Genomic DNA, 12,609 nt, shown 5'->3' with positions numbered 1-12,609 from the left:
ACTCGTAGAAAGAAATTCAAAGTTCAAAGCTAATAGCTGGAAAGTAAGGAATGATCAAATCCTTTAATAATCCTTTGGTCATGGGAAAACCTGACATGCTTCCCCAAGGGTTTGTGACCCAAGCCTGAGCAGGCAAAAACCTGTAATTCCCTGCAGCTGTTGTCAAAGGGCAAGAGAACTAGTCTCTCTTTCCTTCTTCCCACTACTGGGCAGGGACAGGCCTTGTAAAAGATTGATAACACTCCTCTTTTCTTCCTTCCTCCCACTACCCAGACCTGTCAGAAATAGGTAAAGCAGACAGTAGGTTCATGGCTGCTGTTTATGAAAGTGTTTTTCTTATGTAGCCTGCTGCCCTGGAATGCAGCCTGTCCTGCCTCCATCTGAACTTGATTCCCTCTTCCCATAATTTCTGAGAGGATGTGAATTACATGTAGTATACTTTTCTTGTGCTCAGAAAGACTAGTCTTGCAAAGGGCTTGGATAGTCTTCAAACCTAAAGATATTAGATACTCTTAATAGAAGATTATTATTCTATTGGAAAAAAAAAATCATGAGAAGAAAATTGTGCAATTTTTAAGCTTAAACTCTTACTAATCACTTCAGTAAAGTTAATTTAAATTGGTATAAAAATTAAGAAGGTCTTTTGTTATTAGACACTAAGGTGTTATTTAAAAGTGATTCCAGATCAAAACTTCAAATCCTAGAAGTCGCAAACTTACATGAAGAATCTTCTAGGATAAGTATGTGTATCCCCACATTTGCCCCCTCTTCCCCTGTAATTGATTAAATTATCCTCAGAATCCAAGTACTCTTGAATTCTAGGAAAGCTCAGCATCAGATAGAAACTTTTCCCCTTGATGGAAGTCTGGGTTTTATGTTTTCTTGGTTTGGTGATACACTAAGTTATATACACATATATGTAAATATTTTAACAAGCAGGAGGCAGTAACAAAAGCTGAAGGACTGCTTAACTTACATCAAGAGTACCAAAGAAATCTGAAGGCCTTTGAAGTATGGCTGGAGAAGGAACAGGAAAAACTTGACTGTTTATCACATCTTGATGGTGATGCCCAGAAACAGGAGGCAACACTCCGAGAATTACAGGTACGTAATGTGTGACACCCTAAGTAAAAAAAAAAAAAAAATCCTACTTGTAAAATAACAGAATAATATTAATTGCAAGACAAAAATTGCCTCCTTTTTCTTGTCTGGAGAACAGCTTGGAATCACATTATATGTAAGTACTTTGCTGATCAAAGTGGTTCCAGTAAAGTCAGTGAAAACATTGTCACTCATTTCCAGAAAGAAGTCTTAGGGCTTGAATGAAATCTCCAGGCATACTAATGTTTTCTTGCAAGTACTGAATTTGTTTTAGATGTTGGCCTACCTCTTCTTTTTCCTGTGTTTCATAAAGTATCAGAAGTATTCTTTTCATTGGGTTTTCATCTTTTATTGCTCTCAGTGCAGATGCATCTACTTTCAGGCAGTTCCAGTCATGTAGGCTAGCTCCCATGGTGAGGTGGGAAAATGATTATTGGATCACTTAAGTAGCAGTGAAGGGTGAACCTATAGCACTTCAGTAATTTCCCAGTTATGATCTTAAGCTGCCTTAAAGTACTGTCATAACTGTTGTTGAATTAGCAAAAGGTTTGTACTTGAGTTATGAAATATTTATTACTTTATTCAGGATACTGAGAAGGTCTTTGTTTGATCAGGGATTCTGCATCTATTATGTCTTGTTATTATAGTTTACTTTACAAAATCTGAATCCATTTTGAAAATCTGAATATATATCTCAAATATAAACTAAGATGACACACAACTGTATTTTGTTAAGGTAATTTCCTGGTTATGTTTTCTAATCATATTGAATCTCTTCATACTTTCTAATCAAGTTCTAATAAGCATGAAAACGCCACACATGTCCAGAAAAGGGTATCGAGAATTATTTTAGAATGATATCTCAAACATATGTAAAAATAAAGAGGTTTGTTTATTTTAAAAGATTGAAGCCTCACCTTGTTCCTTGTTTTTAAACAGATTCAGTTTTAGAATCAGTCTTACAATCTGCTTGCCACAGCTGGGAAGTTTTGAATTTAAGGCTGTGCTGAATGGATTGCATCCATCTCATGCCAGCTCAGGCAGCTAATGTTTCAGAACTGATGATAAACTTAGCAGGAGGAGAAAGAATTTAGTGCATGCTTTGGCAATAATTTTCTCCAATTCACTTGTCAATAATAGTGATCTTCGGTTTGCTTTGTAAATGAGTATGCCATCATAGGTGTTCTTAGAGATAGTGTAATATGTGTTCAAACATAGATAACTAAAGGGAATGTCTAGATAATGTGAGTTTGTCTTAAGTACAACCAGGACTTTGTTTGCTATGTATGAATGAAAGCTGTTAATGTAGGGTATGTATCCATACCTCTGCCTTTACAGGAGCTGCAGGTCCACTGTACAGAAGGACAAGCGTTACTGAATGCTGCTGTCCATGCCAGAGAGGAGGTGATTCCATGGGGCATTCCCCAGATAGAAGACCGAGCCCTGGAATCCTTACGGCAGGACTGGCAAGTTTATCAGCACAGGCTTTCTGAAGCAAGAAGCCAATTAAATGCCACTGTGAGCCGGATGAGGTTAATGGAGAAAAAATTTCAGAAGGTTAATGACTGGCTAACAGACCTAGAGGAGAAAGTTGCTATCAGGACTGGGAGGCAGTCTGGTAGAGCAACAAAGGAGATGCAGCTTCAACAAATGAAGGTAAAGAATATAGTTAAAGCATTCCTTAAACAAAATACCATGTGAGGTTTTCACATCAGTTCCTGGTTGCACTGTGAAAATGACAGGAAGCATTGCAATTTATTCTGAGGCGGTGCCTAGAGTGATGGATCCAAGACAGCTTCCTGCCCTCTGGGTCCAGCTTTCACCCATTTTACTGGTAGAGGTATGGCTATATCAGTGTTGAAATCTCATAGGGAGATTTGGAATTCGTATGCCCTGTGGTCCTGGAGTGGGAAAGTGTTAATGTGGTAACAGCAGTAAAATGTGACCAGCTGTGTTGTGAAGTCTCTGCTGTGTTGATGTAATAATTCTCCTTTAGTCACTGCAAGGAGAAGACATGGTTCTGACTAAACACAGGAAGCAGATTTGAAGAGATTCAAGGTTACGCTTTACAGTCACCTTTAAAACTTCAGGCAAATTCTATAGAAATTCCAGGTTGCATTTCTATTATTATTTGGGGGGCGGGCACAAACTATTGACTCTATTGTAACGAAATGCAGTCCATATGGTATGATAGAACTTTCAGCATGTTCATTACATTAACCTTCATCAGATTCTGTTTCATTTTCCTGTTGTAAATCCATGTTTACAACCATGTACTTGTTTTCCTTTTCAATGATTTCCTGACTTAGTTACAAATAAATTCCTGTTGTGTTTAAGATGTTTGAATCAGTCATATAAGCTGGATAATGTCTTTGTCACAGAAGTGGCATGAAGAAATTACGGTCTACAAAGATGATGTGGAGGAAGTTGGGGTATTGGCTCAGCAAATACTAGAGGAAAGTCTCACTGCAAGTAGAACGGGAAGCCAGGCTACGCAGCTTACATCTCGCTACCAAACTCTTCTTCTTCGTGTCTTGGTAGGTACTGAAAATTAATTCATTGTAACATCATAAATTGTCAGTTAAGAAGCAAATATAAACAGACTTTCGTAATTAGACTTTATCGGAGTTTATTCATTACTGTAGACTCAGTAATATAATATTCACATATATTCATATATATACACAAACATACGTGCAGATTTCATTGGACTAAATGTATTAGAGAACCATAATTGGGATAATGCCCTTTCAAAAATATTCAGTATTAATCAGATGTTGTTGCTGTCTTTTTTGGCAGTTGCAGGAGAGAAATTCAGAATTCAGTATGTTTGAATGCTGAACGACCTCTAGAGAAATGTTTTCAGGTTACCTGAAACACATAGATACAGGAAAATTTTGAATTGATAAGGTACAGTGTTCAGGTCACTTTAAGTAGTAAGTGTCTCATAGTACCATAATCACAAGTCACAATTCAAATTTCAAAATGTAAGTACCTTTTCAGTGTTTAGTATTAACTCAGTTTTAACATTAGTGATTACTATATGCACACCCTGACAAGACCCCAGTGAGAATTATCCACCAGATATGAAAGCACTTGAAACCTATGTGTTTAATCTTAGTACATCAGGTTTTATTAATAAATAGCAATTTATTGCTATCTTTAGCCAAAAGCAATGATAAACATCCGGGTGGTTCTTGTTTCTTCCCCCTACCCTCCATATTTGTTTGAAGGAGCAAATAAAGTTTCTGGAAGAAGAAATGCGCTGTATGGAGGAGTCAGAATTGGCTTTTAGTGCTTACACAGATTGGTACGGAGCTACTAACAAGAACTTCAGAAATGTGATCACCAAGTTTGACGTGGTTGATAAAACAGCAATGGAGAAAAAAGTGCAGAAACTAGAGGTACAGCTTTCTTTAATGCAGTTTTTGTTTCTGTTCACCAAAAAGAGGTTATATTTTAACACGCATCTTAATAGCTGCTCAAAATTCTGACTTCACCTTGTCCAGAGAAGCTAATAGGATAAAGATCACCCAGTATAAAACTTTCTGTTCTCATGTCATATACACATTAGATGACAGTTTGGTTCTTAAGGTTATCAATAGTCCTAAATAATATAATCCTGTCCTTCCATAAGGCATGTTTGTATGTGTTTTGCTTTAGGTTAAAACTTAAAATAAATTCCCCTTGCAAGGCATCCTGCCATGTATATTTTACACCAGTGTGCACTGTGGCAAGAAGTGCTTATTTCTCTTCATTGAAATAACTCAGTAGTAAAACTCACATTTCATCTCAGAGTTATAGATGGGTTCTTCTTATGTCCTGCAGCTTAAACATAATACACTAAGGGAAAACTTTCATCTATTTCAGAATTTGGAGTATGAATCCGCTCCTGATAGTCCTCAGTTTCTGTGTTTATCTTCACAAGCCCAGTGCAGAACAGAAGTATTTGCTTTTTCTGCTTCCTTCTAGTTTACCACACCTTAAGTCTGGGCAATTTTTTAATGGAAAGTCCATTCAATTTCCCTAGCAATTCCTTCTGTGTCCTTAGCAAAATAAATAAAAAAAATTCGTTAGCCTCTTACTGATAATAGAACTATAATGACTGAAAAAAAAAAAAAAGGCGAGAGCTTGCATATGTTTTCTGTTAACCAACACTTCCTTCACAGCTGCTACTGAGTGATATGGACATAGGGCACAGTTTACTGAAATCCGCCCGTGAGAAGGGGGAGCGAGCCATAAAGTACATGGAAGAAAATGAAGTTGATCAGTTAAGAAAAGAAATTGGAGATCATGTGGAGCAGCTTGAAGAGCTGGCTGGCTCCATCAGGAAAGAGCACATGACTTCAGAGAAGTGCCTTCAGCTGGCAAAGGAGTTCTCAGACAAGTACAAGACACAGACTCAGTGGGTCACAGAGTACCAAGCCATGTTACGTGCTCCAGCGGAGCCAAAGAGCGAGCTCTATGAGAAGAAGGCCCAGTTGACGAAATACAAGGTAAAAAGGGGTTATATCATTGTACTATCAAGTCAATTTTGACCTAGTGACTCGCAATAAATCCTCTGATCCAGGCGTTTGTTCAAGTTTCCCCAATAGATGTGTGAGATGTCTCTGGCCTGGATGTCCAAATCAGCATCAAAGTGAAAACATGCATGGTACCTCCATTGATGAAACAGAATGGGCACCTGGATTTGAAATGTAGATGTCCTAATAAGGCTTCCGCATCTGAAAATTTCCTGTTATGGAGCAAAACTCTTTTATGAGTACACATATGAGTAATTCCATTGATATCAACAGAGTTTACTGCTGTTTAAGCAAGGATAGAAATCAGTTGGTCTTCACTGCAGACATTGCCTCTGTTTGCATTGGCTTAATCAGCTTTCTGGTTAAAGCTGGATATCCCAGCTCAACTAACATCTAAGACAGTCAGCTGCTATGGCCTCCTCTGTTTTTAGTTAGGATTTTAATGAAGTCATGGTTGGTTTGTTTTTTTTTTCCCAGTTGTAAAAATGAGTAGAAAAAATTGACAACAAACCCCATTGCTTCTCTTAATGATGTTTTTGTAAAATACTCCAGGATTACAGGTGTTTCATTAGATATGTACTGGGTCTGGCTGTGATGGAGCTAAATCTCCTCATAGCAACCCATATAACGCTGTGCTTTACATTTGTGGCTAAAAGTGTTGCTAACAAACCAACGTTCTGGCTATTGCTGAGCAGTACCTGCAGAGCATCCAAGCTTTCTCTCTGAAACTGCCCACTACCCCTCATCAGCTTCAGTACTCAAAGTCATATGTCATAGCTGTGTGCTTGCTTTCTACACATTTGGGGAGCTGGTATCTCACCATCATTTGATAGATGCTGGCATGTGCCATGCTGTTGGAGCACACTGACATAGCAGATCAGTATACTCATGAGAGTACAGTGGTATACACTTGTCTGCATACTATCCCATTAAGGGGATGGCTTTGGTGATACTTTCCCACCTATTTGCAGAATTTGTTCCTCTGAGCAAGTTTTACCCCTAGCACTTGCCCCTTGACACATATTAACTCTCTTTCCTTCACCAGCTCCAGATTATTAGCCATGCTACTAGCCACTCACTAAAGGAGCAATTGCCTTTAGGTGCCTGCAAAGTTGTTGTCTCAGGGCATGGCTGACAAACATTGTCCTGTACTGGTAGCAAAGCTCTTCTCATCTGGAAAGGATGATATATACCATGATAGAAGCCTGTACTTCAGACCAAAGAGAAGTTAGTGAAATAGATCTTCAGTGTTCAGTAGACTTATTTTAATTCTTGCTTGTGTTGTAGTCCATACAGCAGACTGTTCTGTCCCATGAGCCTTCAATAAAATCAGTGATTGAAAAGGGAGAAGCACTTTTTGATCTGGTGAATGACATGACTCTGAAGAAAAACATTCAAGACCTTCAGAGGAGTTATCAGGAACTCTGCAGCACAACTAAGGTAAAAAGTTGGGAAGAAAACTCTAGGTTCTTTCAATTTGCTTTATTTTTTCCCCTCTTTAAGAAGCTGCTGTTTGTTTCATGTTGTCCTGTCACACCCTGTACACAGAGCCAGTTAGATTTAATTTCTTGGGGGTGGGGAATATTCTTGAATATGGGAAGAATTTCTACGTAAATACATCTAACAAGAGTAGCTGAAATGAATTTTGAGTGTGGCAGGTGAAGTCTTTGTAGCACTGAGGGGAAATAATATATCAGTGACTAGTTTGTACTATTGCTACTATTTTTAATTTCTTTGAATAGATTGCTAAATACATTATTTCTTGAAAGGACAGATGCCCTTAAATGATACCATTTTGTCTCTTGTTTCTGCTAGATCTTGCACAAACCCTGTTTAATCTAGTTGAGTTGTTAAATGGAAGTTGCTGGAGAAAATGAACTGCAAGATAGATATAATTTAATTCAGCAAGGGCATTATTAATTAACATTGATTCATTAGTCCACATGTCTGTAGTACTTTGAAAGATCTAATACTTCTAAATGTGTCCTAAAGTATGATTATTCCTAAAGCTTTTAATAGGTTATACTCCTAACAAGGATAAGCTCTGCAAACCATGTTAGTACATGTTTGACCTAAGTACATTTAATTGCCAATCCATCCACCAATAGCAGATGATTTTATTTTTTTTCACAGTTGATTTCTAATTTACAGACATTTCTCTGATCTGTACCACAAAACTGGTATCTGTTGCACTACTTGTAATGTTGATGACTTAAATGTAGAGAAGGTTATGAAAAATCTTTCTTAAAAAGAATAAATACATTTTAACTCCATATGTACATTCTTAATTTGCCTACCACAATCACAGGCAATACGTACGTGCAAAGGCTATAAGCAGCAGGGACCCAACCATAACATTTGGTAGGTCATGTGCAGTCTCTCAGAGAGCATGTAATAACTTCTTAAGTGAATTTAATGTCAAGTTGACAATGTTCCTTTTCTTAAAGTAAGGAGATCCTCAGTGTTTTCCTCAGTCTTCAAAGTATGGCATTTCATCTGGAGTGAAAGTACTGCTCAGTACCACAGAGTTTATTCACACAACTAATCCCTTTGATGTCTTCCTTAGCAGTCTAATCATGTGAGAGTCCCTCACAGGAATATAAATTTAGAAGATAACTCTCTTACTATGCTTTCAAACTCTTGGTGGTTTTTGGTTTGGTGTTTGTTTTTGGTTGGTTGGGTGGGTGGGTGGGTTTTTTTTTATTCTTGTAATTACCTGAATATTTAATCTTGGTTATTGTGGACCTGCAGGCATACGTTGAAACCTTAGAGGTGAGAGTAAAAGAACATGAGGATTACAATAGTGATTTGCAAGAAGGGGAGAAATGGTTATTACATATGTCCAGCAGGTTGGTCAGCCCTGACCTCATGGAGAGTAACAATCTTGAAGTAATCACTCAGCAACTAGCTAACCACAAGGTGGGTTTGCTATTGGGTAAACTTCCTTTGTCTGGTAAAATAGAATTTTTCTTCTTTGCTTCTCTGTCTCCACTCCAGAGCTCTAGTTTTTTCATTCACCTGTTTTATTCCTCTTACTGCTATGTAAATAAGCATCAGTGTCATTAATGTAGTTAACAAATCTGCCTTGTTGTTAGCACTGGTTTTGGATGATACTGCATCTGCACAAGTGCTTTGTTGTACGCTGGTCTGAATTGTGTGTCAGGTTTTTGCTGAAATGTCCCAGGAAATAGGCCACAAAAAGCAGATTAGGGTCATTTTACTGCTAAGGCATTTCTTGCTCTGGCACTTTTAAGGATTAAAAAAAAAAAATTAATTTTCAATTCCCCCCCCCCCCATTAGTTTGTAACATTTCCTCCATTGCCTTTATTCAAGGTATTGTTATGGTTGCTATTAATGATAATCATTCACCACTTCGATAGTTGATGCTTTCTGGAAGATAAAAGAAAGCAAAATCCAACCCTCCCTACCACTCCCTGAAACTGAGTTCCCAAGGGCACATATTGAAATCTTTTGACTCAATGTGATTGGTGTGATACTGTTTAAGTAACCTCCTTAGATAAAAATTTGGCTCCACCAAAGTCAATGGAAAGAACTGTCTACAGTGGAAGAGCTTATGGAATAAGGTACAATTCAGCATCAGATTTAATCCTCATTACTAGACACAAGTTGGTGGAGCCCTGGAGAGCATGTGACAAAGGAAGATTAAGGGTGGTCCTGGGGCATAACCATGTAATGTTTACACATTATGAGAGTGCTACTGATATTTCTGTGGGATATCTATGCACAGACTTTTGACAATGGTTTTAGAATGAATATACACTCTAATAGCTTGACTATAACAATACATGTTGTCTGAAAACTTTTTTCCAAATCTGAAGTCGAAGTGTGTTGCGGGGGCGAAGCTGATTTAAAAAGCTGTGATGCAGAACATGTTTTAAGTTTAAAATATTTCTTCAAAAGTATTTTATCTATTTCTTAGGCTATCATGGAAGAAATTGCAGGATTTGAAGATCGTTTGAACAGCCTTAAGAGTAAAGGCGATTACTTGATCAATCAATGCACAGAACATCTTCAAGCAAAATTTAAGCAAAACATACAAAGCCATCTTCAGGGGACGAAGGACAGCTATTCTGCCATATGTAGCACAGCCCAAAGAGTAAGTCCTGTTTCAAAAATGTTTTTATGCCATTTAACTCTCTCTACTGTTTCCATCTAAATTGAGGTTACAGGTAACTAATGTAGCATTTCATCATTACTGTGCTAGAGTTGAATTCCTTGTGATTCAAATGTTGCCTTGCAGCCAGTAAAACTAGCTGCCTATCAGTTCGTACGTTAATCTCTCCACACCCTCACTACTTTCATGTTATGCTAGCTTCTGAGCAACTGCAGGAAAGAAACTAGAACTATTCCTACTTAAAAAACTAGGGAGCAAATTGCACTCTTGGTGTCAGTAGTTTGCATACGTACATAAAGGGTCTTAATTATGTGCTAGGAAATACTATCTCTCTTAGTAAAACCAGAATATACAGTTAAGAAGGCCTAGCTGGGTCATTCTGTTAATCCAATTAGGAGATCAAGCCAGCATAGTCTAAAAAAAAACCAAAACCAAAACAAACCAAAAAAACCCCAACAACCCCCAAACCCCCCAAAACCCAAACAAAACACCCCCCTCTGACACCCCACCCCCCCTGCCCCCAAGTAGACTTCATAGTCAGTAAGATTTGTAGAGGTAGGTAAAACCTCATACTAGGTCACTGGCAAAATGTTGAACAAGAATACAGAAATAAGAGACAATACTCTTCATTTGCATCTTTATTTTTTCTTTCCAGAAGCTCTGCCTTAGATATTGTCCATCTTCTCCACAAATTAGCAAGATGCAGTGAGAGCTTAAGGAGCTTTCAACCCTTGGTACTTTTATGTACAAGGGCTAAAATAACCACAATTTTAATAATTTGTTTTATTTGCAGTTTTCAAGGTGGGAGAAGAGAGCCAATAGTGGTGTTTGAAAATGTGATGACCTTACAAAATGTTTATTTTAGGTGTACCAGAGTTTGGAACATGAACTCCAGAAGCATGTTAATCATCAGGATACCCTACAACAGTGCCAGACTTGGCTATCTACGGTGCAGTCAGAGCTAAAGCCAACTACCTGGCTGCCTTTCAGCCTGGCAGATGCAGTTAAACAGGTAAAAGTTCAGCACTTGAAAATGCTCAGTTATCCTTAATAAGGTGAGTTCAGGCAAGAGCTTTATATTAATAGAAATTAGATACTCTGTGTGACCTTCTCAGAGGGCTGTGTAGCCTCATTGTTTATTCCCAGCTCCGAAAGGAATATCTTGAGTGAAAAATAACCATAGGTGAAAAATCACACAGGGCTTTTGCTAGCTCTGCTTAATGCTTAGAAATATGTTACCTGAAAAAAGTTGGCTAATTAGATAAAACTGCTCAGATACTCCACAGATGTGTTTAACAGAGAGGTTGTGTCTTTCTGCTTGTCCAACTGCCCATCTGTCTACTAATGTTCCTATATGAGACCTGGTTTCATAGTACCATGGACACAGAGTCTGTTAGCGGGCAATTAAAACAATTTTTCAGCCTGAGAGCATAGAACTGCCTCTAGCCCACATTAGCCATTAAGAATGGTTTCCCTGCTTCTTGATTATTCTTAGTAACTTAATGTATTTTACATTGGATTTGTACCTTGATTTCAAATTAAACTGGTATCCTACTAAAAAAGCTGGAATTCAGGACTGCCTCATCCACCATGTGGCTTAGTAGAGACCTTGAAATACTACAGATGGCAGCTCTGCAGGGGCGGGGGGAGCGGGGGGTGACTGTGGGGCCAGCAGGGCAGCACCTTCCCAGTGACATGCAGAACTGCAGCACACAGGTGAGGAGAGCAGAGTCCTCATTTTCTTTTGGGATGAGGAAAATTCATAGGGAGAGGTGAGCTCCTACGGGCAATGTGGAGAGCAAGAACCCTCAACAGCATCATGTTGTCTGATCTTGGCAGTCATAGATATTCGGGACATTGGAAGGGTTTCGGAATGTGTTGGAAAGTGTGTTGTGCCACTGGGCTGGATTCCCCATGATCTGTCAGACACTGGAGAATTTTATAGGTATAGGGACATGACGCATTAATAATTGGATAAAGCCCTGCTTCCCATTCACCTTGGGAAAGTAAGTCACCTTGTTGAAACTGTGTGTATCCATCCAATGCTTTATTTATAAAGAAATAATCTAGGTAATGCATATGTCACTAAGTGCTTTGATAATTGGATGATAATCAAGTTTTTAAGAGTTACTCTTTTCCATAACTATGACAGAGCAGACTTACCTAATAAAATAGTGTATCTCTGTGTTTCATCTTTTGGAAATAATAAGTTAAAGTAAAAATTCTAAAATGCAAGATTGTAATAAAATAAGAGATTATTTCCACATTCTCAGAGTTTATTTGAGGATTGTCTTCCCTCAGGTAAAACATTTCCGGGCTCTGCAGGAGCAGGCCAATACATACCTGGATCTTCTGTGCTCCATGTGTGATCTGTCGGATGCCACAGTGAAGAGTACAGCAACAGATATTCAACAAACAAAACATACGGTACGAGATAACCACAACAACCTGCTTTTAATCCTATTTAGAGCTTTAACTGCCTTGATTTGTCCTCTTTTGAAAAGGTCATATTGGGTAATGGTTTAAAGAAATGTCTTCTTACTTTCATCTTAAGTATTTCCTTTAGAAATAGTTTTCTCTTTCTGGTTTGGTTTTGGGGTTTTGTTTTTGTTTTGGTTTTGGTTTTTTTTTATTATTATTATTATTATTTTTTATTTTATTTTTTATTAAATCAACACATTGCCATCCTGGTAGTAATGCAAATACACATGAGAAAGGTTGTTAAAGGTACTTAGGCAATGTTACAAGATGTTGGTCTAAAGCCACACAAATAACGTTCTGTGGAAGAAAACCTGATCCAAATTACTTGTTTTCATAAAATACAATTCAATCTGTTCTTCTCTGTATTTT

The 12,609-nt window shown here is 37.9% G+C and overlaps 1 protein-coding gene across 17 annotated transcripts in view; it reads left to right on the top strand.

Moving 5' to 3' along the window:
- The window catches only part of SYNE1 (spectrin repeat containing nuclear envelope protein 1), a 320,180-nt gene that overhangs the window by 174,567 nt on the left and 133,004 nt on the right, over positions 1–12,609 (top strand). For all 17 annotated transcript variants that reach the window (XM_030022683.2, XM_030022698.1, XM_030022689.2 and 14 more), the window contains 10 exons: positions 940–1,104; positions 2,440–2,757; positions 3,483–3,638; positions 4,335–4,505; positions 5,271–5,597; positions 6,912–7,064; positions 8,376–8,543; positions 9,565–9,741; positions 10,625–10,771; positions 12,061–12,186. In XM_030022683.2, coding sequence (XP_029878543.1) covers positions 940–1,104; positions 2,440–2,757; positions 3,483–3,638; positions 4,335–4,505; positions 5,271–5,597; positions 6,912–7,064; positions 8,376–8,543; positions 9,565–9,741; positions 10,625–10,771; positions 12,061–12,186 — 1,908 coding nt within the window. The remainder of the gene's footprint in view (positions 1–939; positions 1,105–2,439; positions 2,758–3,482; positions 3,639–4,334; positions 4,506–5,270; positions 5,598–6,911; positions 7,065–8,375; positions 8,544–9,564; positions 9,742–10,624; positions 10,772–12,060; positions 12,187–12,609) is intronic.

The sequence above is a fragment of the Aquila chrysaetos genome, chromosome 8, assembly GCF_900496995.4.
Source record: "Aquila chrysaetos chrysaetos chromosome 8, bAquChr1.4, whole genome shotgun sequence".
Lineage (NCBI taxonomy): Eukaryota > Metazoa > Chordata > Aves > Accipitriformes > Accipitridae > Aquila > Aquila chrysaetos.
Note: the sequence above shows the minus strand (reverse complement) of the source record. Positions and strands in the feature narration are given on the sequence as shown.